This window comes from Hydra viridissima, unplaced genomic scaffold, assembly GCF_058129835.1.
Source record: "Hydra viridissima isolate aposymbiotic clone 2 unplaced genomic scaffold, HvirCarnegie_v1 scaffold_8, whole genome shotgun sequence".
Taxonomy (NCBI): Eukaryota; Metazoa; Cnidaria; class Hydrozoa; order Anthoathecata; family Hydridae; genus Hydra; species Hydra viridissima.
The window spans coordinates 805,001-827,500 of NW_028324307.1; the positions used below are offsets into that span (position 1 = coordinate 805,001).

The window sequence follows — 22,500 nt, forward strand, 5'->3', positions numbered from 1 at the left end:
TAAAAACCTCTCCCACCTCTCCCCCTCAACATTTGCTTGAAATTACTGAAATAAAAATTTGGCAGTAGTTCACCTCCTTTTCTTCCCATAACTATTAATTCACAGTTACTGTATTTAAACAAAGGGTGAAATAACTTAATGCAATTTCAGACCTTGTATATAAACATATAAATAGAAAGGATTTGTATAGTACATAAATAATGTAATTAACATACAGTATATACATAATAAAGATATATATATACATATATATATATATATATATATATATATATATATATATATATATATATATATCTTTAAGCTATTAAAGCAAGTAATTAAGACTTGTAAAAAAAAACTTTCAATAGGAGTTTTAATAAAAAGAAAAAAAGTGGAAAACACTGACAAAAACCCTGTGAGACCTGCAAACTTTAATAAAAATAAATTTTTCAAATAATTACACTATGTAACTATTCTTGCCAGCAAATGTTCTTAAGATAAATATTTAGATGTTTAGATGCATCACAGGAGGTAAAAAAGCAAAAAAATAATACATCATGACTTTTATTCATCTTAAATAATTAAATATTTTTATATACTTATTCATTTATCTATTTATTTATTACTATTATTATTATTATTATTATTATTATTATTATTATTATTATTATTATTATTATTATTATTATTATTATTATTATTATTATTATTATTATTATTATTATTATTATTATTATTATTATTATTATTATTATCATTATTATTATTATTATTATTATTATTATTATTATTATTATCATTATTATTATTATTATTATTATTATTATTATTATTATTATTATTATTATTATTATTATTATTATTATTATTATTATTATTATTATTATTATTATTATTATTATTATTATTAATATTAATATTAATATTAATATTAATATTAATATTAATATTAATATTAATATTGTTATTAATATTAATATTACTATTACTTTTTTTTTTATCATCATCATCATCACCATCACCATCACCATCACCATCACCATCACCATCACCATCACCATCACCATCACCATCACCATCACCATCACCATCACCATCACCATCACCATCACCATCACCATCACCATCACCATCACCATCACCATCACCATCACCATCACCATCACCATCACCATCACCATCACCATCACCATCACCATCACCATCACCATCACCATCACCATCACCATCACCATCACCATCACCATCACCATCACCATCACCATCATCATCATCATCATCATCATCATCATCATCATCATCATCATCATCATCATCATCATCATCATCATCATCATCATCATCATCATCATCATCATCATCATCATCATCATCATCATCATCATCATCATCATCATCATCATCATCATCATCATCATCATCATCATCATCATCATCATCATCATCATCATCATCATCATCATCATCATCATCATCATCATCATCATCATCATCATCATCATCATCATCATCATCATCATCATCATCATCATCATCATCATCATCATCATCATCATCATCATCATCATCATCATCATCATCATCATCATCATCATCATCATCATCATCATCATCATCATCATCATCATCATCATCATCATCATCATCATCATCATCATCTTCATCATCATCATCATCATCATCATCGTCATCATCATCATCATCATCATTATTTATTATGATTATTAGTATTACTATTACAACATACAATTATTTTCTGGTACAATTACAGCACAAAAAAGAATTAGCTGATGTTTTTTTTTATGATCAAACATCTTACTTTTGTGTACATTGCCTGCACCATAAAAGAAGAACTCTTTCATTTTCATAGGACTCTTTTTCTTGATGCATATATTCTTTCCTCTAAAAAATTAATTCAAGAATATTTTTAAAATGTCATTGATAAACATTCCTTAACTGAGTAAATCTTTAAAAAAGACCGCTAAAAAAAACCAATAAAAGAACTTTTATATTAAAATCATTTTGCTTAAAAAAATGAGAAAGCAATAGATACTCTTTTTACATAGATTGTTATACACAGAAAGATCATGTTACAATTATCTTCCTGTTCCTTTAACAATAGAATAGAATTCCATTGGATTTATAAAATACAATAGAATAGAATTCCATTGCATTTATTGTAAACAAATATTGCTTTTAAAACACAGTTTATAACTTTAAAATTCTAAGAAAACAAATACACTAAAAACTATTGATACTTCTTGCATAAAAAACTAACACAATGTAATGATAATGTAAATTAATTAAATAAACAAAAAAACTAATAATAAGAAGTAAATAAGTAAAAATTAATTTACACTAGTTTAAAATGTTATAGCTAAAACAAAAATTTGATGGAAATTCTTGATAATATAAAGAAAAAGTTAATTGGACACTTGAAATATATAAAAAGATATCTTGTTGCCATCAGCAATGAATGAATGTTAATTATATTCATAATGATCTTAACATCATTTTACAACATATTAGGAAGGCAGCTTTAAAGTAAATCTACATACATTTGAGAGAATTAAAGATTTAAGATCAAAATCAAAATAACATTTAGCATTAAGCATGACATAAGTATAGAAAAGCTTTAAGCAATAAGATAAAAAACAATTGTAAAATTAAAAGTCAGCTAGTTCTTGTATTAAAAATCTTTTTTGCTATTTGCATTTTTAGAAACAGATCTTTTAATGCTTCTTGAAATAAATTAATCAAATTTATTTCAATATCTGTGTGAAGGTATTTATTGAGAAACCTGATTTGTAACTTCTATTATTATGTCAATTTCTGAAAAACTTATATAAGTATCATTAAAAATAAAAAGTTGAAAATTATTTTCAATCCAGGAAACATTAAGTTGATTCAGCAAAAACTGAGATTAAGCAAAACACCAAATTTATGGTTAAGCTATTGAAATTTCTCTTAACAACAATCTAAAACTTAAAAAAATGTGAAAAGAACTAAAAAATTAAAACTCACAGTAAAAAGATTTTGAAAAATTTTCTTGTATAAATGGATTACATATATTACATATTATATATATATATATATATATATATATATATATATATATATATATATATATATATATATATATATATATATATATATATGCATAAATACTAGTATACATACATACATACATACATACATACATACATACATACATACATACATACATACATACATACATACATACATACATACATACATGCATGCACACATATACAAAAGACATCAATAATCGGAATAAATTAAGTACTCATTTAATAGCAAAATCAAACAACATTCCTATGTTTACATGAACCAATGGCATTATGGGAAGTTGTATTGTTCTGTGAACCACAATAACTTTGTAAAATTATTGTCTAATCCTCTAAGTCCTACTTATGAATAAACATTGCGTGGTAAAGACTGAAATAATAATATATTTTGTATTGATTAATATGTAGTTGATACTTCGGCAATTTTATATGTATCAATATATGAAATCTGTATTTTTTTAACAAATCAAATACATTTTATACTTATATGTAAAATCAATCAGGAAGAGCTTGAATGGGTTTCTGGAATTACTACTATGTTTGTAATATGACTGGTTACTAAAAATAGCTTCTGTGTTTGTTATTTTCTCATTCAAAAAAATTTTAACCTGAACACAGAGTGTTGTTAAACATAACTTTAGCTTGCCAAACAGCAGCGTTTTTTTGTTGTTGTTGTTTTTTTGTTTTGTTTTTAAGTAATTTGAGTCAATAAAAGAATTTTAAATCAGTGAAATAATTTCATTGTAAATTTATATGATATTATTGTAATTTAACCATTTAACTTTATAAAATATCATAGTAATTAAAAAATTCAACTTTACATGAATTACAATTTTGTTGTAATTTTACAATTTAATAAAGGTTCACTGAAAGTTTTAAATTTATTGTAAGATTTTTAATGCTTAAAATGTAAAATTAGAGAAAGAACAACATATTCTGCATATAAAAAAAAGTCCTTGTAATTTGAAAATGCAGCTATTTTATAAACAAATATACTAGATATGAAATTTAACAGTATTCATGTTTATATAAATGATTTCTTACTCTATAGCATTCAACTATCACCCACAATAATTCAAGGGTTGCTTCACTTTTTCCATTTACAATATCCGTTGGCTGAATATTTGAAATTCTTACCTAAAACAAAAGCAGTAAACATTATCTTATGATTTTTTAATGCTTATAGTTAAGAAAACCCAACTACAAAAAATGGTTCAAAAATTTAACCAAGAAAAAAACTTACATGACTCTTCAAAACTTCTATGGCTTTATTTACATTAAAAATTTTGTGAATTCTTGTGGACCCTTTTTCTTGAATCTTAATTTTTTAAAAAAACATATATCTATTTATAATAAAGTAATTAATTCTTATGTGTGTTTATATATATATATGTGTGTGTGTATATATATATATATATATATATATATATATATATATATATATATATATATATATATATATATATATATATATATATATATATATATATATATATATATATATATATATATATATATATATATATATATATATTTTAAAAAACATTTAATTTAGACTGAAAACTCATTAAAACTAAATTGAAATAAATATGTAATAAACTTTTTTAAATTTTAAGATAAGAACTTTCTACATCTATTTAAACTTACAAGTATTTCTCCTGTTACTATTTCAACCAGTCCCAAAAGAGCTAAGCCATCTTGAAAATCTACTGATGTATTTTGTATTTGCATGTTCTTAGCATTCTGTCCAAATGAAGAAATTGGTAACCAATTAATTAAAACCAATTACAAAAACCAATTAAAAACAAAAAAAACAAAAACCAGTTAAATTAATTAAAACCAATTAAAACCAACACAAATACAAAAGTAGACAATTATACATAATACATATAAATATTTAAAAAATTCCTACCTTATTCATGATATAGTTGACCCATTTCACAAGGGTCTTTTGTTGAGTTACAAAATTGTCACCTAAATGATATAGGAAAATGGTTTTCTTCAATTATATACTAACACACACACACACACACACACACACACACACACACACACACACACACACACACACACACACACACACACACACACACACAGTTTAAATAGTTAGACATGCATCAGGTACTCACCTGACATTTATGTATTTCTTCATTTTTTTGAATAGAACACTAATTAGAAAAACTAAACCCTGCTGTGTTTTCCATCAAATTATATTAAATACCCTTAGCTACCTTTCTAGCTAAGTTATGATAATAAAACTTAATATTTTTAAAACTTAATAGCCTCTTCATTATATAGAAATATGGAAGGGAATCGCCGTTATTGCCTAATCCAAAAAAAAAAAAAACACTAACCAAACTTACAACATTTTAAAATTATAAATATTTATATTTAAAGATACTAAAATTATAAAATTTATGGGCAGAATTTTAGAAAGAAAAAAACCTTATCATAATTTATAAATATATTTGTTTTAAATTAAGTTGAAAAATTAAATCTCATAACGCTTAAACCTTTTAACAAAAATATTGAGGTTAAAATTGAGGCATCGTAAATTTATTTTTAAAAATCATATGCCTATTAAGATGATTCCCTTACTAAAAATATACGATACAATGTTAATAAAAAAGTCCTATTCCCAAAGGACTGTCTCAAAGCTATTTAAATACTATAAGGTGTCATGAAAAAAGCAAGCAGAAAGTGCATTAATAGTTTTTTACTTTAGAACTTCGGATACAAAGAACTTCCGATATGGTACATCAATTAACGAACAATACTCCATTTTCCTTAATTTTTCACTTATATATATTTTCTATGTAAAAAAAAAAAAATAAATAAAGCGCATTATTTTCCTCTTTTCAATTTTTCGTAAAATCGAGATTTCACTGAACACATTGAACACGTTTTTTTTTTTTTTTGCTTTTTTTTTTATAAGAAACCAAGCAAATGGGCTAGTACTAGAAAGTTTCTTATTTTAAGGGTACTACTACTACTTTTTTTAACTCTAATATTAAACGTTTCTTTAAAGATCCTTATGTTTCATATTATCAAAAGAGAAAAAAAGTAAATGCAATTTGAAAACATCTTAACAGGTAAGATAAAATGCTTTAAAACGAAAATTATGTGATGAAGAAAAAGTTGATGTGTTTTTAGCTGATTTAAGACGATTAGCCTATCTAGCTAAATTGCCAGAGGAGTCTGTGCGTTTGGCGTTTGTTGTGGGTTTGCCAGAAGTCTTATCATCAAGATTTCGAGCCGTAATGGACCCGATTGATAAAATGTTACCCAGAGTGAGAGCTGCTATGAACTGTGCAAATGTGATTGACAGTGATGCTGTTGGCGCTGTGTCTAGACGCCATGCTACAAAAACTGCGTTAGTGTGTTACAACTGTAAAGGTTTGAATCACATTGCAAAGAACTGTTCGCTTGCGAAGAGCTTGTCTCCGAAGACTGTTAGATGTTTTAAATGTGGTGAGGAAGGACACATTGCATCGAAATGCTGGAAGCTGCAGGGAAACGATTGCAGGAGCGAGGTATCTGCGCTACCTCGCTCCTGAACATCGGTGGAATGAGCGCATTACCTGTTATTCGTTTGAAAGTTAACGGTATGGTTGCGACAGCGTTAGTAGACACAGGGTGTTCGAAGACAATTTTGAATAAAAAATTCCTGCCCAGAAGTCAATGTAGGTACTCAAACTCTCAAAAGGTAGTAACGTTTGAAGGAAAGGTTCATCAGTGCACTGGGTCAGCGGTCGTGATTCTTGAGGTTGATGGCATTAAAGCACGTGATCAGGTTATTTTAGTGGATTTCCAACCGTTTGGAGTCGATATGATGCTTGGAATGAGTTCCATTAAGTTACTAGGAGGAGTATCCATCTCTCCTTTGGGAAAAGCGAAGTTCGGATTAAGTTACTGTGGAGCAACGGCTTTGAACAAGAACAAAGTCAAGAAAATCGAAATAAAAAAGAAAGATCATGAAGCAGTTTTTAATGGTGCTGAATGGAGAGTCAAATGGAAATGGAGAGATGGAGAAGGCCCCAACCGATTGTATAATAAAGTGGCACAGTACGGAATTCCACAATACGCTAGAGCAGACTATGAAAACGAACTACAGGAATGGATTGATCGGAAATGGCTGTTAGAGTACAACGAAAATGAATTGGGGCCGCCCAAAGGGCAGATTCCGTTAATGGCTGTCATTCAGAGAAACAAAGACAACAAAATCCGACCTGTTCTAGACTGGAGAGAAGCTAACGATTTAATTGAGGCATACACGAGAGATGCAGATGTGTGTGTCGAAAAGCTTAGAGAATGGAGAAGGATGGGTAACAAACCAGCAATCATCGATTTACGCAAGGCTTATCTTCAACTAAAAACTGATAAATCTCTTTGGCCGTTCCAAACAGTGGTGTTTCGAAATAAAAGGTATTGCTTGACACGACTTGGTTTCGGATTGAATGTTGCGCCAATGATCATGAAATCCGTTGTGAGTGCCGTCATTGATCAAGACGAATTAGTGAAGAGGGGAACGTCCGCTTATGTAGACGACATTTTCGTAGACGAAAGTGTGGTGAGTCTTGATTATGTCAAGAGGCATTTTTTGAAATATGGTTTAGAGAGTAAAGATGGTGAGCAGATTGATGATAATGGAGTTCGTGTGTTAGGATTGTGTGTGCGCAAGGTTGGTAACAAACTGATGTGGTCCAGAGGGAATCGAGTTGATGCTATCTCGCAAAAGTTAACCAGGAGAGTTGTGTTTTCAATCTGTGGACAGTTGGTAGGACATTTAACCGTGTGTGGTTGGTTGCGAGTGATTTGTAGTCTCTTGAAGAGGAAAGCTGTCAGTCTGACGACGGGTTGGGACGATGATGTTTGACGCCCTTACGGGAAAATCAAGGTTGAGATCAAAAGCGACGGGGGAAATGCTGATTCGAAGAAGACTGAGCGTGTTGCAACAACTAATTGAAGAATACGATGTTAGCGTCGAGGTGAAACTCATTCCTTCTAAAGATAATTTGGCCGACGCATTAACTAGAGTTCGCAGCAGATGGCTCAACAAACTGACTGTGCCAGAGTGTCGGAATAGTTGCATGGGAGTCGCAGCTACGAAGGCTGAAGCTATTTCCAATATACACAAAAGAACTGGACATTTTGGAGTGAATCGAACGTTAAACTTTGTTCGTAAAACAATTCCGACTGCTACTGAAAACGATGTTCGAAGTGTGATAAAAAATTGCGAACCATGTCAGTCAATAGATCCAGCGCCAATACGGTGGGAAAAAGGAAAATTGGATGTTAAAGGAAACTGGGAGAGATTGGCCATGGATATCACGCATTATGGCACTGACAAGTTTTTGAGTCTAATTGATTGTGGACCTTCAAAATACGCGTTGTGGCGACAATTATCGAGCTCATACGGAAGTGTTGCCATAGTCCGAATACTCCGTCTTGTTTTTTGTGAACGTGGAGCACCGTCTGAGATATTAACTGACAATGAGCCAACATTTAAGACTAAAGAGATAAGGAGTTTCCTTGATAGTTGGGGAGTGCAAATTAGATATAGAGCCGCTTATTATCCTGAAGGAAATGGAATTGTGGAAAGAAACCACCGTACGATCAAGAGAATAGCAGAACGATCAAAAATGTCGATACCGGAAGCACTATATTGGTACAATGTCTCAGCCGACAAAAATGGTGCATGCCCGATGGGCAAAATATACAGCTACCCCATTGGTGTGAAAGGATTGAAAAAAGAGAATCTTCCTGCACGAAATGTCCTGAACGAGAGATTTCGAATTGGCGATAAAGTCTGGCTGAAACCACCAAATGCGAGGTGCCATACAAAGTGGCAACCAGCTACGGTAACTCGGAATGCGTTAAACCAAACCGTAGAAGTGAACGGCATTCCGCGTCATGTGAAACATGTTAGACCTCGAACTGATACTCAGCCCTACATTATCCCTGATGAGGAAGTAGAGATGAATGTTGAAACTGATCAAGTGGACGCTGAAAACCAAGGAGATCCAATTAAAGATGTATTAGAGACGAACGAGGAAAATATCGACGCTGAAGATAGACCCCAAGAAATCGACATGCTTTTGCGACGGAGTGGTCGGGAACGGCGCATGCCTTCGAAATACCTTGATTACTATTTGGATGATCCGTAAGGATCAAGGAGGAGTGTAATTTCGGAAAGTTCTAGAACATTTGATGACGTTAGGGATTTAATAGCTTTAATAGATTTACCAATAAGAATTGTAAATATGTGTTTGTGGTGATTTATGACGGTTTGTGGAAGGATATTTTGGGAAAAGCATGGGGTATATATAAAGGAGAAAATTTGTAAAAAAGGGAGAGTTAGTTAGAAGAGAAAATTATTGCTATTTAGTGACTTGTTGATTGCGAGAAAAAACTACATAGTACCAGTTTCTTATAAGCATGTTTCTTATTAAAACAAAAAAACAAAAAGAAAACGTGTATATCAAAAAGCATACCTTAAGTAAAAAAGGGAGTTATTCTTCATTAACAGTTGTGCGGTGGGGTGCTCAGTAAGTTTGATGTATTTCAAAAATAAATTGCACCAGTGACCACCAGAAAGAGTGAAAAAAAAAAAAAAAGTTATATAAAATAGGCTGCTGTCTAAATTGAGAAGCCGTTTTTCAGAACTTTTCAAAATCTTTTTAAGCAATAACTTAGCTAACATTTGTAATGAAGCCCGGTGGAAACCGCTCCATTTTATATTGACGTAAGTTAGGCTAAGTAACATGTTAACAAGCTGATTTAACAGGCTGATATACTTCTGCAAATGTCATTCTAAATATAAACAGGCGGGCAATTTGCTGTGGGGTTTATTAGGGTCCAAAGTTCAAAAAACTGCAATCAATAAGAAAAAATAAATAAATAAATAAATAAAAAAGAAAAGTAGAAAAATAAGAGAACAACAGAATTTGAAAACTTAGGCAAAGATACAAAAGGACCTTTGAAATCTCGTATTACCCGGAAAATGGCGTGTTTAAGTAGATTGAGCATAAAATGTGTAAATCATATAGATCCCTTTTGATAAGTCCACATAGGCTTAGAAATTAAATATTTCTTTAAGAAAATGAAAAAATAACAACTTAAACATCAAAGGTAAAATACACAGATCCTTTCATGAATATCGAAAATATTTTAACAAACCCAATTATTCACTTGGGTTCACTTTTAATAAGGCACTCACCAATAACTTGCAAGCAATAACTGCAAAGGAATAAAGACGTCTGTTTCCCGTAAAAGAAAATGGTTTTGATAGTGGAGAAGGTTATACTGAAGGGAAATAAGTTTGATGCTCCCCATTATAAAGATATTTAATATTACAAGTTTGTTAAAAATATAAAGAGAAAAGACATTATCTAAAGAGACATTTGTAGGTTTAAAAAGACATGTTCATAGTATTTATATTGTTACTGATGTCTGTAGAGTGTTCAGTTTATATGAACCGTTACCTATAAGTTTTAACCAACGATAAAGAAACCCAATTATAACAAAATTTGGGACTTGAAATTTGAAACATTTCATTTTCAGACCAATAGTATTAACCGACGATAGTAAATAAAATAATAGTAGCATCCAATAGTATTATTTTCAGACCAATAAAAAAACCACTAGAATATACTAGTGAGACTACACTAAGATTTCACTATTTACTGAGATGTTTCAAATAGTGAAACCTTAGTGTTTAGTCTCAAATTCAATGTTCAACTTGTTACTTGCTTTTTGTTACATTCTCTAGATTAGAGACATTATAAATAGCAGACGTTGTTGTTTGATTGGCTTTTTGATTTTCATCAATTTAAAGAGGGAATTGATTTTCATCTTAATTGTTTTTGATAGTTTGATTGAAATTTTCAAATAACTTTACGCTCCTCTAAGCCGTGTTTTTCACTAGTCTAAACTTCAAAAGCCTTTCTCTTCTTTGGCTGTAATCTTTATTTTCAGTCCATGTCTCTGGTTGAAGTGTCAGAAAGGATTTAGCAATCTTGAGGCATGAGAGCAGTAAACGTGTTCACTAGGTTGCGAAATCCCCCAAGCACATTTCCTTTTGCATCAAGAAATTTGCCTGGCACATTTATATCATTCCTAGAGTATCACCTCACATATTCGTTCAGAAGGTTCTGTAGTCATTCTGTTGACAATCTTCACCTTATCTTTTACAGAAAATTCATTAGAGAACAGGATCAGGTCAACAGTCTCATCTGAAAGGTACTACAAATGATTTTCTAGGATTGATATCTAGGAATAATTTTCTTTTCCTGGCATTAACACTTATATGACAATCAAATGATTCATATCTTCTCAGTTTAATCCACAGAGACAGGTCTTTTACCAGAGCCAATACATCTGAATTTTTTTATCTTTGTGAGGTTGAACAGATCATGCTGATCACAAAATAGGTATATTTTGATGGCAAAGAGTAGCTTGGCCATCTAGTGGGTATGAAGAATTAGCCTAGGGATTCTCCAGTGAGTTGTATATATTTTATCGAAGCTCGTATTACCTGGAAAATGGTGTGATTAAGTAGATTGAGCATAAAATGTGTAAATCATATAGATCCCTTTTGATAAGTCCACATAGACTCAGAAAATAAATATTTCTTTAAGAAAATGAAAAAAGAACAGCTTAAACATCAAAGGTAAAATACACAGATCCTTTCATGAATATCGAAAATATTTTAACAAACCCAATTATTCACTTGGGTTCACTTTTAATAAGGCACTCACCAATAACTTGCAATTGCATGAAACTAAATTGACTTCTTTATCTAATTATCATATAAAAATGATTAAAAAAAGCACCAAAACTTCTAAAAAAATTTTTGAATGCAAAATAGAAAACTTCGCATATGTTCATGTTACCAAGATGCTCATATTACTCCAATCTACCCTTAAAGGCATAATTTTTTCAAATTTTTAATTTTGTTGAAAAAAAAACTTTTTTGAAACACATTTGTCTATTTTATTCAATAATTCGATATTTTTATTTTATTCTTTGACAATTTTTTAAGTTAAAAACCACAAATGTCACATTAACAATTTACTTCAAATTTAAATATACATCCAATATTTATGAAATTTTCTAGTACTATACTATACATTAAGAGTGTATTTATAATTTCATTTCATTCAAATATTTAAAAAAGAAAATAAAGCCGTGGTATTGGATTCGAAAACTCTCCTGACCTTATTTTAAAAACCTCAAATGTCACAAATCAAATTATTAATTAGTGAAAAATGAGGTTTTTAAAAAAGGTCTTCAATTGGCTTTCATTTTTCACCCGTGTTCTTCATCCTATTTCAATCCTCTCAAGTTGACTCAAAAACACTTTTTAGAGTGCCATTTCGAATTGTCGCATAAAGAACTGTAGATTACGTCTTATTCGAACTGCATACACATTACAGAGAATGATTTCTTTAGATTTTACTTGATAAAACCCATATGGCTTTTGCTTAGATTACAATGGTTATTCACGGTTGCCGTGGCAAATGATGAGTATTGAGACTTTACTCAACATTCTTAATATCAATATTTCGTGTGTATTAGAAAACTAGAAAACAACGGTCATTGCAAATGGTGACACACAAAAAAAATCCAATAGCCTTAATAAGATAAAGAATTTACAAAATTCTCATCAAAATTAAGTTAATCATAACATATCAGTCACTTATTACAATTTAACTATCCTATTAAAACATACTATAAAACCTGTAATTAGTTCCATTATATTACATAAATCGTGTTAAGTTATGTCTTTATCATATTATTATGATAAAATACAACTTTCATTGTGTATATGATTTACTTACTTTTGTACTTTATTTTTACTCTCCTTTAACACAAATATGCTGCTAGTATATTGATTGATTAAGGATGTAACAATACACTTCTCAAAAAAAACAAACAAACGTTTCAATATAACCAAAAAATGTTTAGAAATTTAAATGTTATTTTTTTAATAGTTTTGCTATACTTAAGTAGGGGAAGAAGTTAAAAATTAAATTTAGCTATAAATATAATGTATAGCTGATATAAGTATTTAAAATTAGTAGTCAGGTTAACTCAATGAAAATAAAGCATCAGTTTTATGAAATTTATTTTTTGAAGTTTGAATTTTTTTAACATAGTTACTAATTTTAAATTTAATTTTATCCTTAAATTTTACACTTAATATTAACTATAAAAACATATAACAGTTTTACTTAACCAAATGAACTGATGTACTAAGGATCTACATATACTTTCTATCCTTTAAGTTATTTTTTTAATGCTTTTTTGTTATGATATTAAAATAAGATTATTTTTCATTCATTTTTTTAAAAATAACCATTCTTTTGCCTGCTATGCTTCAGAACAATTACAATATTGTTCCTAGGCACAATAAAGTGATGTACCCTGACCCTTAAAACATTGTTTTTTTTTAAAAAAGAAAAGTTACTAAAGATTGAATGTTGAAAATTTAAAATTAGAGAAGAAAAATATGGTGCTAATAAAGTATTTGATAAAACTTTTGAATTTTTAAAATACCATTAAGAAACAAATAAAAGTGTCAAAAATAGGCTTTGTTGCAATATTTTTACCTATTGATATATTGGATATCTGCATTATATTTAGTGTTATTTGGTTGTTTAAACAAATACAATGTTGTTATAGTTGAATTTATCAATATATATATTTTATTTATAAAAATATCAAACTTTTCTGAAAGAATAAATCTTCTAACCAAAAAGTTACTAGATATGATATTATTTCTCACAAGAGTAATGCAACCTTCTCTCTTTCCCTTCAAAATGTACATCTGTTTGCATATCTAGCAAGAAAAGTATATCTCTATTAGGATATATTATAAATTGCAACTTTATGACATCCAAGTATTGTTGTCTGTACTTCTCATTGTTTATAATTAGAACAAATAATTTGAACATGGGTTGGAGAGATCTAATAAATTCAACTGATATGCAATTGCTGAAACTTAGAAATTATTCAGGATGGGATTTAGAAATGTAAGTATATACATATTTGTGTGTAAGTATTTATATCTTTGTGTAAGTGTTTATATCTGTGCATGGTGTAGTATTCAAAGTATATCTTTTAAACTTTATTTTGGTGTTTTTAGTAATTTAGTACAGCTTTTAAATGAAACAAATCATGAAACAAATTTAAAAGATGCTGCAATGGTTGACAGTTTCTTCAATATTTATAAGTATGTTAAACTGTCCTCTTTTTTTTTTTTTTTTTTTTTTTTGTTGAAAAATATTTTAGAGAGTGCTACTACTTATAATAGTTACCTTATGTAAATTCTGATACCAAACTTTTTAGTTTTGCACAAGAATTGTGTTTAAGTGATAAAGAGCTGCTGAGCCTTGTACGCTTACATTTAAAATTACTTCATGGCTGCGAAGAAGGTTGCTCATTACAATCCAGCATTGAAGACTTAAAACAAGGGCTAAAGAATTGTGAAACCTATGAGTTTGAAATAAACAAAATTAAGCAAGTTATTGATTTCCTGTTTGGGTACTTATTTTTTCAATACTTTTGGTATTCAGAATATTTGTCAGAGTCATGTAAGTGCAGCTGTCTGTGTTATTTTTTGTGTAATTTTGATATTTTTATAGGTTCTTTCAGCACTATTACTTGTATAAGTATGTTTTCACAGTTGATCAGGAACTGCAAGAAATCTCGCAAAAGGTGTTTATTGGTTTAACACAAGTATATGTGTGAAAGAATTTTATTTATACCAACATCACAGTAATGTTTGCCTGATTGTTATTGAAAGGTATAGTTTTTTTTATTTTTACCTCTGATGCTATATGAGTATATCTACTTTATTTTTTAGTTAAATTTGGAAATTCTTCCTCAAGTACAAATATTTCCTCCTCCTCTAGAAGAAGCAATCAATGAAGAGTGGTTAAAATTGTGCATTGAACCACCAATAGATGAATGTATTTTAACAGTAAATGCTGTAGCTTTACAAATTTTTAGATTACAAGCTTGTGAGAGTATATTTACTTGTAGGAATATAAATTTGCTGTTATCATTAAAAATTGTGATGGCTATTTAGAATGCCTTTAAATATGCTTTTGGGTTTGCTGCTGTTGATGAATTTAACTTTCTACTGTTTGGTTTCTATTTTATTTGTTAACGAACTGATGTTGTTGTTTTTTTTAACAATTATTCAGATATTGATGACATTCAGAAGGTTTTCTTTTGAAATTTCTGCATAGCTTAAAGTGTTTTAATATTTGTTTGATCTTGTATTATCATCTGTTTGTATATTAAAATCTTTTAATATTTATATGATCTTCAGTTACCATCTGTTTACATATAAAAGTGCTATTTGTTATTGTAGACATTCAGAGTGGAGTATGAAGGTTTGCAAGTACAAATAATTAAGTAAATATTTATTATTTGCTAGGAAGTTGGAAGTGAATCAAGTTGCACAAAGATAGAAGCTGAAGGTACTTTAGATAGAATTAATCAAGACACTGCTGAAAATCTTATGGCAACATTTACTAAAAGTGAAATAAAGATTTTAGTAACTGAAACAACCGTAAAGAAATTGACTTCAGTTGAAGTATGTTAATGATTTTTTGATTTTTAGTAAATTAATTTATGAAATTTTTATCTTTTATTTTTGTTGTTACTTTTTTTATATGTAAAATATGTTATAAATTATGTATATTTAATTTCTTCATAAAAGAACGCTAGTTTTCTTAGTCATGTCATTGTGTTAGGATAGTGCAATTAAATAACTAAGAATTTCAATGTTCATGTTTTTATTCTGGTACAATCTTCCACCAAAAAATACAGGTTTTTATTGAACTAAAGAGTTGTTATCAGTTCAATAAATCAATTTTTAACACATCATTCATAATGTTGCATATTTCTCATTAAATGTTAGGTTTAACTTTTTTAATGTCATTTGAATTAGTTTAATAATAATTTTTTTATGTTATTAGTAAATAATGTACACAGCAGCTATAAAAAGATGAGACTAACCCTTTTATTTTTTTTCACTGTTTGTTTTGTAACTTTGAAGTTCATAATGACCTTGATTGGATTTTTTGTTTTTATTGTGGTATTTTACAAGTTCCAAACAATTTCACTTTTCCCACTATACTTAACAGTTGGTTAATACTTGGAATTAAATCCTTCATTGAGATTGTTGGCTCAGTCATTTGATGTCTAGTTAAAGTAGCATTAGGTAAACTTGATTCGGCAATAAGATTCTCATAGGAAAACTATAAATTTTGGCAGGTCACCTTCCAAAAAACCCTGAAGCACAAAAAAATTATTTTACAGCTCCACAATTGGTTCCATGATTCTTCCACAATTTTGTGACTAAGTAGCTTTTTATATTGGATCATCTTTTGAGAGCTTTGTGTTTATTCTGTCTTATCTCTCCTTTGTTACACCAGATTGTCCAATGCTACTTTTGATTACACTCCCCCATATTCTTTGCAAAGTTTAATGATATTATAAGTTGTCTTGGAAATTGAGCTCCAATGTAATGCTGATATGAACCTCCTAAAACTTCTTGAATAATGAGTCCTTACTCCTCCTGCAAGATTCTTTTTGATCTTACCATTTTGCAGTTTGATGATTTATGGTTTAAATATTGGTTTAAAATTACTCAAATAAAGTAAAAGTTGTAAAAAGTTATCTAAATAATACAAAAAAAAAAAAATGATAAAAATAAAAATAAAAATTTAACAATTGGATCATTTTGATCTCTGCAGTTAAATGTAGAATGTTTTAAAAGTCAAATGTTTTTAAAAGTTCTGAAATCTAACAAAACAATCAAAATGTAATAAAAACAACTACCTATTTGTTCTAGGAATTAATTCGTGCAGTTTTTAATTGAAAATTGAAGGTTTATTTCAAAAACTAAATGGATGAATACATTAATGAAAAAAGTGTCCATCGCTAGTCACTACTTTTGCCCATCTTTCCGGCAATTTAGGAATTCCGTGTCAAAAAAATGCTTCATCCTTAGAAGTGATCCAATCAGAGACCCATTTTTCGACATTTTCTGAAGAAGTGAAGCGCTGTCCAATCAAATCGTTATTCATGCAATCGAACAAGTAGTAGTCAGAAGGAGCAATGTCCTGAGAATACTGCGGGTGGGGTAACACTTCCCATCCGACATTTTCCAAATAGTTTTTGACAGGTTTTGCGACATGTGGTCAAGCGTTATCATGCTGAAAAATGAGTTTATCATGTCTGTTACCCCAATCTGGTCGTTTTATGACCAGAGCTTGCTTCAAATGCATTAATTGTCGTCGATAACGTTCTCCATTAATAGTTTCACCAGGTGTCAGAAGCTCATGGTACACCACACCTCTCATATCCCACCATATACACAGCATAACCTTTGCACAGTGAATATTCCGTTTGGGTTGTGATGGACCTGGTTCACCTGGCTTTACCCAGGCCTTTTTTCGTTTAGGATTCTTGTAATAAATCCATTTCTCATCACCAGTAACGATTCGATGCGAAAATCCCTTTCTTTTCTGTCTTTCAAGCAGCAATTCACAAATGGTCTTTCTTCTTTCCATGTCTCTGTCTTTCAATTCATGTGGAACCCAATGAGACATTTTTTGAATCATACCCATGGCTTTGAGGCGTCTGGAAACTGTTGATTGTTCAACTCCTAACAATTTTGCAAGGTCCTCTTGCGTTTGACAAGAATCCTGATCGAGCAATGCTGCCAATTCTGCATCTTCAAATTTTTTTGGCTGTCCTGGTCGCTCTTGGTCTTCCAAACAAAAATCCCCACTTTTAAACCGTGCAAACCACTTCTGACACGTTCGCTCAGCTAGAGCATGGTCACCATAAACTTCAACCAAAATACAATGACTTTCGGTAGCACTTTTCTTCATGTTAAAGTAATGAAGAAGAATCCCCTGCAAAAACACTTTATCAGGAACAAAAATCGACATTATCAGTTAAATTAAAAATAGTGTTGTTTATGCTTAAATCAAATGCTTTATAATGAAAATGATGCGCAATAACAGTGATCTTCGCACGCATGCATGGCTAAACAAAACGCTGAGACAATAAGCTAGTTTTGTAATCCCTTGTCAAATTGCACAAATTAATTCCTAGACAAATACCATAAAAAGTGATAAAAATAAAATGTGATAAAAGTAAAGATGGTCTCATCTTTTTGGCTGCTGTATAAAACTAGATTTTTTAGGTTTGTTTCTTAAGTAAGATTTCATTCAGTTTCTATTTATGTGTTTTTAAGAGAGATGTTGTTCAAAATATGCTTTAGTAGAAGAAATCTTTGAATTTTTTTAGTTGGAGATCAAGCAGCAAGTTGAAAATAAAGAGGCTTCAATCCTAAAGACTTTAAATTTACCAGCATTAAATATGCGTTTAAAGTAATTTTTAATGTATTTTTGTCTGTGAATATTTAAAGTAAATGTTTTGCATATTTGAAGTAAAAAGTTGAATCAAAACTAAAGTTGATTTTTTTTTCTTTTGGAATTGATATTGAAATAGTTTTGCATTATTTTTGTTCTGTTACCGTTTAAAATTCAGTTCTTTTAATAGTTTTTTTGCTTTTTATTACATAGTGTTATGATAAAAAATATAGTTTTTCTTTTGTTATGGAGTTTAGAATGTAGAATCTTTTTATATTTACATGAGAAATCTAAAGTTTCCTTTATGATGTCATGATAGTTTTTTTTGTCATTTTATGCATCTCTGCTCCTTAAATTATTGAAAATTCTACTTTTTTGTGTTTTTTTTTTTTGATGAATAAGAAAATTATGGCGCAAGAGTTTAGAGTAGTTCAATGCTTCAATTGCAACACATTTCAAGTAAATCAGGTAGTTCTTTTAAGAATATGCATTATTGATTGTTTTTGAAGTTATAGGGAGTTATTAAAAAGCTGTTTCACAAGTGTTCACTTGAAAGTCCTTTGATTTTTTTTTGTTCAGATTTTAAAAATTTTTCTCTTTCTAGGTTGCAAAATCTTCAAATAAATGGCTCTGTAAAGTTTGCAACGAGAAGCAATCCGTTAGAGCTATATACTATGTTGGGATAGCTAAAGATTGTCGTCAAACTTGCCAACAATTGAACTTGAAAAGAATAAAGAAAGAAGACAAATGGCAACGGATCGGTGATTTTTCAATATTGTTTAACGTCATACAACAATCTCTTTCATATTTTTTGTCATATAAAAATCTTTTTGTGATATGATCATTTTTTTCTTATTCTTGTTGTATGGTAATTTTCTTGTCATGTGATTATCTTTTTCTTTTTCTTGCCATATAATAATTTTTTACTATTCTTGATCTATGATAAATTTTTCTCAAACTTTACTGGTCATTTTTCATTAAGTTAAATAGTTAAATAATATACTGGTTAATTTTAAACGCCTTGCCAAATATATTTCTTAATTTTTTGTCTTTTAGAAGAAAAAAGTACCCAGAGAGAACCTTTATCAGCTGTTCATCAACGTAATGATTCGTTACCTAACAAATGGCTGATGTTTTGCGATATTTCGTCAGAGAAATTAGGTATGAAAAATCACAAATGACGAACCACGCCATTACTTCTATTTTTTCTAAATATTGTTTTTCAAAATTTCTTTTTTCGCAAAATTCGCAAAATCAACTTGGATTATGTGGATAACAAAAAAATCTGTAATGTTTTTTTTTATAATAAAACAACCCTAAACTAGATTAAAGGGATGACAAGAGATGGCACTGGTAAATAAATGATAAAATATATTCTTCATCTATATTTTCTGTATTTTGTGAGGGCGGCGTTTTTTTTAAATGAATATTTAATGTTTTATTAGTGGTGTTATGTTTTATGAGGTTAAGGATTAGGGATTTAGGGAAGTATGAGTTCTAAGGTTATGTGGAAAGTAATGCGGAGGTTGGGGTTGAGGTTGATGGTATGAGGATTGTTTGGTTAGGGAAAGGCAAGGTTTGCATATAGTTTCGTTAGGGCTCCTCGAACTATATCTTTTTTTTTGAGCTTTTTATAGTTTTTGGTTGTTTTCGGTTACGGATATCTATTCATCATTTATTTATATGGCAGGTTGATGGGTTTTCGTGTTTATACGTCTTTTCCAAGTTGTTTTTAACTATTCTTCTTTCTGTTTTATCATTTACTTACGTGATAAATTGATGAATAATCGTGTGTAAGTCTTCTCCCAGTCGTTGTTTTTAACTTTTCTTCTCTTCGCTTTATCATTTATTTAAATGGTAGGTTGAATACGTCTGTTGGTACGTCTTTTCTTAGTTATTGTTTTTAACTTAATTTTTTTCGCTTTATCATTTATTTATATGAAAAGTTGACGAGTCATCTTGTGTACTTCTTTTCCGATCGTTGTTTTTAATCTAACTCTCCCTCCTCACAATATATTTCTTTGATAAAGACGAATGTGTCAAAATTTTCCACGAGCCAAGAAAGTTTTATGTTTGAAGAAGAAAGTCTTGAACAGTGATTTGAAAAGAGCATTTTTTTATTGAGAGTTCTTTTAAGATTTGTTGAGAAACTGGATTGTTCTATAAAGTTTAAAAGTGCACTGTTGATACTTCAACCTTCAACTGCCGGTAACGATTCTTTCTACATAAATGAAGATCTTTTAGTTTTCAAAAGCAATCTCTTCACACTGCTTTGGTTTTGAAGTTTGAAGAAAAGTAATTTTTCTTTAGAATACAAAAAACCTAAGCGAAAAATTGATTTTCCTCTCAAAAATTCGAATACAGCTGAAAAATATTTGTTTATAAATTTTTAATTAAGAATTGGATGTTTATTTAGGATCTGACGAGGACACTGATCAAGCTGAAGTGCAAATGAGGGATTCTTCGATTAAAAAACGAAAATCAGAAAACAAAAAGTCCAGATGTGCTAAAAAACTAAAAGAAACATGTGAAGGAGGTACAAGTAAAATTGAATATCCAACGCTTCAAGTGATAAACACTTTTGAAGATCTAGAGAAAGATAAAGAGGTGCAATCCGACAAACTTAGAAATAACCGTAAATCTAATACAAATCCATTTCCTTTATTTGAACCCATAAATAATTGTGTGACATCTGGAAATGCTTTGAAAATAAATGACCATTCGTCCAACATACAACAGAAAAGTTTGACTTCTAAATGGTCTCGATTTATTTTTAAAAGTTCAGAGTAAGGTTAACATCTCAGCTGCTTACATTATTATTTTTTTGATAATTTTATGTTGTCGCTGTAGTAGTAGCCTAGGTGCGAAATATATTTACTAGCACTGATTCTCCCAATAATAATTCTAAAAGCTGATGCAACTGAAGAAAAATATTTTTTTTTTTGCAAAAATATTTTTAAATGCAAATGATAAACTACCAATCGCATGCTAAAAACTAAAAACTTACATCAACTAATCTTTTGAATAGGAAAAATTTCTATAATTCTGTTCCAAACTAGGATTTGTCTCAGGTACCTTAAATTGTCACAGGACTGTAATAGATGACTTTATATATTTCAAAAAATAGACAATCCGACAAAAATGTTCCGTTACGCATACATAACTTCATTACTCATTGACTAGTGTATAAATATTTTAGTTGGTTTTAACATATTTACTGTCAATTTGGAGAGTTCATTCAATCGCAACACGATGTTAACAAGATAAAGAGTATTTTGTCAAATTACTTCTATGATTGCTAGGTTGACGTAGGTTCCGGTTATTTAAAGGTTACGTGAGTTAATCCACGTGGTTAATTGAAACAATAATAGTCATATAAAATACAATTAAACATAAAACTTTATAGAATAAAACTTAAAAGCGACTAACAGCCCCCATGAGCGTACCGAATATACATTGTGAGAACGCGCTAATTATGTTAAAATTCCTAACTATGTAGAACGTGTCTAATTGCATACTACAGACTAATTAACATTTGTGCTAATCAACAAAAAACGCAGCTGCAAAGTGCACAGTCTGGAGATTCACCTCACATTTTTAAAACTTTGCGGGGGAGTGGGGAGTTTTTAAGTTACGGGAAGGTTGTAAAAGAATAAACTTTGTTTATCAAAATATTTATCATTGAGTTCATACTGTTTTGAAGTGTTGTGTTATTTAATTCTAGTTTAGTTAGTAGTTTACTTTAAAACAGCCTTAATTGTTAAATATAGCTAGTAATAATAAATTTTAACTAGCTAAAATTTACTCTAGTTTAAATGCGAAGGAATGGAGGTTATAAAACAAATGCGCTCGCATTTATGCGAAATTTCTCGAACTTCATGAAGAAAAATCAAAATCGATGCTGAACTTGTTAAACAATTTTATCGTTTAGAACTCAAAGACGCGCGTCATTAAGATTTTGCGATTTTCTTTTATAATCGAATAAGTTTCGTTGTTTCTTTAATCGCGTTAACATTTAAGTTGTGCGA

At 29.5% G+C, this 22,500-nt stretch overlaps 3 protein-coding genes across 9 annotated transcripts in view; 2 read left to right on the forward strand and 1 right to left on the reverse strand.

Annotated features, from left to right (window-relative positions):
• The window catches only part of LOC145186991 (dystrophin-like), a 40,123-nt gene extending 34,194 nt beyond the window's left edge, over window positions 1-5,929 (reverse strand). Inside the window, exons 1-6 of one of the 3 annotated variants that reach the window (XM_090095577.1) lie at window positions 5,792-5,929; window positions 4,984-5,045; window positions 4,719-4,814; window positions 4,315-4,389; window positions 4,116-4,208; window positions 1,802-1,884 (exon numbers count right to left, since the gene is read on the reverse strand). In XM_090095577.1, coding sequence (XP_089951703.1) covers window positions 1,802-1,884; window positions 4,116-4,208; window positions 4,315-4,389; window positions 4,719-4,814; window positions 4,984-4,992 — 356 coding nt within the window. In that variant the 5' untranslated portion in view covers window positions 4,993-5,045; window positions 5,792-5,929. Of the gene's footprint in view, window positions 1-1,801; window positions 1,885-3,238; window positions 3,286-4,115; window positions 4,209-4,314; window positions 4,390-4,718; window positions 4,815-4,983; window positions 5,046-5,200; window positions 5,419-5,791 lie in introns of those variants that run through there. The other 2 variants (XM_090095576.1, XM_090095578.1) reach the window with 2 other exon arrangements.
• Window positions 5,930-6,639: 710 nt separating this feature from the next.
• LOC149884417 (uncharacterized) lies at window positions 6,640-7,947 on the forward strand. Its single transcript, XM_090096070.1, has one exon. It carries the CDS (start codon window positions 6,640-6,642, stop codon window positions 7,945-7,947), a length of 1,308 nt encoding a protein of 435 aa, XP_089952196.1.
• A 6,014-nt stretch (window positions 7,948-13,961) lies between these two features.
• On the forward strand, window positions 13,962-21,403 carry LOC145186796 (uncharacterized). Of its 5 annotated transcripts, none has more exons than XM_090094713.1 (10): window positions 13,981-14,107; window positions 14,221-14,307; window positions 14,424-14,618; window positions 14,720-14,880; window positions 15,520-15,678; window positions 18,408-18,490; window positions 18,875-18,940; window positions 19,077-19,233; window positions 19,529-19,633; window positions 20,889-21,403. In XM_090094713.1, exons 7-10 carry the CDS (start codon window positions 18,881-18,883, stop codon window positions 21,260-21,262), a joined length of 696 nt encoding a protein of 231 aa, XP_089950839.1. In that variant the 5' UTR covers window positions 13,981-14,107; window positions 14,221-14,307; window positions 14,424-14,618; window positions 14,720-14,880; window positions 15,520-15,678; window positions 18,408-18,490; window positions 18,875-18,880; the 3' UTR covers window positions 21,263-21,403. The 5 variants fall into 5 exon arrangements, with proteins under 5 accessions (XP_089950837.1, XP_089950838.1, XP_089950839.1 ...); XM_090094714.1 differs by having other exon boundaries at window positions 14,424-14,594; XM_090094711.1 differs by lacking the exons at window positions 19,529-19,633; window positions 20,889-21,403 and adding an exon at window positions 14,941-15,057 and having other exon boundaries at window positions 13,962-14,107; window positions 14,720-14,792.
• Window positions 21,404-22,500: the final 1,097 nt, after the last annotated feature.

What these genes read in the sequence shown, in the direction of transcription:
- LOC149884417 (XM_090096070.1), top strand. Translation starts at nt 6,640, where the DNA reads ATGAGCGCATTACCTGTTATTCGTTTGAAAGTTAACGGTATGGTTGCG.
- LOC145186796 (XM_090094711.1), top strand. Translation starts at nt 13,965, where the DNA reads ATGACATCCAAGTATTGTTGTCTGTACTTCTCATTGTTTATAATTAGA. An exon ending in GTTATTGATTTCCTGTTTGG is followed by an intron (nt 14,619 to 14,719) that starts GTACTTATTTTT and finishes ATATTTTTATAG; the next exon opens with GTTCTTTCAGCACTATTACT. An exon ending in TGCAAGAAATCTCGCAAAAG is followed by an intron (nt 14,793 to 14,940) that starts GTGTTTATTGGT and finishes TTTATTTTTTAG; the next exon opens with TTAAATTTGGAAATTCTTCC.